The sequence below is a fragment of the Octopus bimaculoides genome, chromosome 2, assembly GCF_001194135.2.
Source record: "Octopus bimaculoides isolate UCB-OBI-ISO-001 chromosome 2, ASM119413v2, whole genome shotgun sequence".
Lineage (NCBI taxonomy): Eukaryota > Metazoa > Mollusca > Cephalopoda > Octopoda > Octopodidae > Octopus > Octopus bimaculoides.
In genome coordinates this window covers 8,075,261-8,079,046 of record NC_068982.1, presented here as the reverse complement: position 1 = coordinate 8,079,046, position 3,786 = coordinate 8,075,261, and the positions used below count along the sequence as shown (strand labels likewise).

The 3,786-nt window shown below is 36.1% G+C and overlaps 1 protein-coding gene across 1 annotated transcript in view; it reads left to right on the top strand.

Annotated features, from left to right (window-relative positions):
- Positions 1 to 3,786, top strand: part of LOC106867733 (SCO-spondin) — a 133,446-nt gene that overhangs the window by 43,372 nt on the left and 86,288 nt on the right. The window contains exon 11 of the mRNA XM_014912695.2: positions 3,262 to 3,427. Within this exon, the coding sequence (XP_014768181.2) occupies positions 3,262 to 3,427 (166 nt within the window). The remainder of the gene's footprint in view (positions 1 to 3,261; positions 3,428 to 3,786) is intronic.

Sequence of the window (3,786 nt, the reverse complement as noted above, 5' to 3'; positions counted from 1 at the left end):
GCCGACCAAAGCCTTGTGAGTGGATTTGGTAGACGCAAACTGAAGGAAGCCAGTCGTATATATATGTATATGTATGTGTGTGTGTGTGTGTGTGTGTGTGTGTGCCTGTCTGTGTGCCTGTCTGTCTGTGTTTGTCTCCCCAACATCACTTGACAACCGATAACTTAGCAGTTCAGCAAAAGAGACTGATAGAATGAGTACTAGGCTTACAAAAAATAAGTCCTGGGGTTGATTTGCTCGACTGAAGGCTGTGCTCCAGCATGGCTGTGGTCAAATGACTGAGACAAGTAAAAGAATAAAAGAACATATATATATATATATATATATATATATATATAATGTTTTTAACGTAAAATAAAATTATTATTAGATTTTCTTGCTATTGTATCAATATGCATAGCTTACAATAGAATTTCAGCATGGTGGAGGGTTGGAATGAAAACGATGGGAGGGGAGGAGGCGAATCTTGAAAATTAATAAGTGTTGGGGGGTGGAAAAAATCTGAAAAATTAATAAGCGGTAGCAGGGACTATTATTCAAGACCCCAGAGTATATAATAGACCTGTGTTCCTTATTTGTATTCTTTAGATACCAAGCAATATTGTTTTCCTTTGTCTGAACACAATCTTCAAAACATGAATCCCTGCACTACTTCCTTTCTTGTAAGGGGTAGCCTGTCAACATCACATTTGGGGTAGAATGCACCAAGTATTACGAGAAGTTTTCCTGTTTTCTTATCCAAGGATTGTTATTCATCGGTTCACCATTGTAGCATTCCTTCTCCATATCTCAAGAGAGCAACTGCCTGCTAATTTATTGCTTGGAACTTGTTCCCAAAATCAATTCCAGCCTTCTGTAATATTGCTGAGAGAATATTTTCTTCTATTTGGGGATGGTCATGTTGCCAGTTTCGCCAATAAAAACACACACACTATATATTTGGTGTTCACTTGCTTCAACTTTATTTTATATTAATCATATTTAGGCTGAAGCAAGTGAACACCAAATATTTAGTATGTGTGTTTTTATTGGCTAAACTGGCAACATGGCCATCCCCAAATACAACACTATCTGTTTCAATACAGGAATTCACATCAAGAATCTTGCAAAACGAATATATAAACGTAATATTTTCTTCATTTCGCTTTCCATCAACTTGACCACTTCCAATATGCTCAGTTACCTGTATCCTTCCTGGTGTATTTTTTCATTACTTCTCCTGTGGGAAACTTCACACCATCCACTTGTTGGACTTTTTAGAATCACCACTCCACACTTTTTCACTCCAACTCCATGCTAGAGCAATGCTCAGTTTGAATCAATTAATTGAGCCGGTTTTTATTTTTCCCAGAGTTTCAGGTCAACCATAGACAGAAGGGACTGATCTTATGTTTGCTTTCTTTGAACACAGCTTTCGTATTTCTCAAAATCAAAGTTAATGCTATCATACACAATAATAAAAGCAACTTGACAAGCTTCAAAGATTCCATCTTTGCTGTTGACAAAACCTAAGCTTTGCCTTCCAGATGCAAGTTCAAAGCTTCAACCATTTATACTGCAGTTCAATAGATTCATGATACTGTGTGCCGTTCAAAATATTTTCAAGTGCTCCAGAATTCACAAATGAGAAACAATATCTTATGCCATCCTGTAGTTGATCCACACCATCCTTATGTTGGTTTCCTATATTTTGCAGTCTTTCAGTACTGCCTTATCTATCAACAGTTGACCAATGGTTCTTCTTTGCACCCCACTTTGCTCTTCTGAGAAGATGTTTTTCTAGTCCAGGAACATAGACATTTCATCTTACACATAATAGGGAGACAGGATAATGGTTTGAAGTTGTCAACCGTATTTCCCCTTGATACTTCTTTCTGACACAATCAGTTCTGCTTTTGGTTAATCAGTCTGAGATTTCTCTGGTCTTCAAGTAATGTGATTAATTGTTCCTCTATCCTTTCATGGCCCTCTGTAAATTTCTTCGCAAAATTGTTGTTGTTATTGTTGTCATCGTTGTTGTTTCTAATAATTGTTATAATTAACAGTGAAAAATATTAAGTAACCACTGATTTTTTTTTTTTTTTTTTTTAACAAACCAAACTGAATGTGAAACAAAAATTATTTTATTTTTTCTCTCACAACTTCTTCCACCTTCTTTTTCTAAATTTTAATAATGAGACTAATCCAGCCGATATGTTTTTCCCACCGAATGTACTTACTACATACAATATCATCATACATATGATGGCAAGTGCAGTAAATCTGGCAGTAAGAATCCAGAAGACCAAACAATGGCTTAGTTTTGTTTCTCAGCTGGGGCTTCTTGATTTGCTTGCCTTACAAAAACACTCAAGAAAAGCATGGATATTAAAATGTTCCATTTCCCCTCTAGTAAAATAATTATGACCTTGTAGCTAGTCAAATGTCACTAATATAATTAAGCATGTCATTTTTTTCTTCAATAATCTAATGAGCTTCCTTTAACAAAAATAATTCTGAACAGAAAGTATTTATTATTGACTCTGTTCACTATTTTCATAAGTCTATTCTCACAATGTATTTTAAGATGCTCTTCAGTTTTGTGGTATGGGGGTGGAAAAAAAGGTGTAATTTACCTACTTCATTGGTCCTCTCATAACATCAATCTTTCCCAGTTGTGAAATATTTGTAGAAGCTCTACCTACCTAACCTCTAGCCAAAACCTAACAGAAAATTCCCTCCACTCCTGCAGCAACTATGTCCATCTCAGACGAAAGCTCTAGAGCAAAAGAGAACCACACTAGTCATCCTTCTGCACACACGACCTCACTTGCTTCTCTTCTTTCAGCAAAGGCTCTTAACCATTCTCATGATATCACTCACCTTATACTTCCAGCCCATCTCAGCCCCACAAATTCATATATCATACCCACTATTAACCCTTTCATTACCAACCCGACTGAAACCGCCTCTGGCTCTGTAGTACAAATGTCTTGTTTTCTTAAGTTCTGAATTAAAATCTTCCACCAAACCTTAGTCACAATTTATGTTCCTAACACTAGCTGAATGATAACTAAGTTATTGTACTAAATTCTTTGTTATATTTAAAGTAATTGAAAGAAACACAGAGCATCTCAACAGAAATACAGTAACGAAAGGGTTAAATATTTTCCCACCATTTCTCTCTCCTTATTTAACATTTTCAAAATGTGATGTCTACCTATTTTTAATAATTTTATATTCTTCTCCATCTAATCTCTGATAATCACCTTATTTTCTCAGAGTGGCCACTCTACTATGCTTGACTACTGCTATGGCGTCGTCCGTGAAAGTGCTTCAGCAAGTGAAGCAGAGGAGGTAGCTTGCCTAAGTGTAAAAAATTCAGCTTTTGAACATGGAACTTTGAATATTACCATTCCCGACTGGAGAGATGATAATAGCATTTGCTGTAATTATATTTTCTTCTTTTTAGTTATCTAGACAACTATTTTGGTAATACCAAGAAATTTGCCAGGAATGGAAGGAGGTTTACTGAGAAAGAGAGGGAAGAAATAGCAGTTCAATTCATGCTCAGATAGAAAACAAAGCAGGGAGTAACATTATGTGGTGTTAAATGATGGATAAAGTAATTTCTGATTATAAGCAGAAGAAACAATAAATAGGCACAAGAGTGGCTGTGTGGTAAGAAGCTTGCTTCCCAACTACATGGTTCTGGGTTCAGTCCCACTGCATGGCACCTTGAGCAAGTGTCTTCTACTATAATCTCAGGCTGACCAAAGCCTTGTGAATGGATTTGGTAGATGGAAA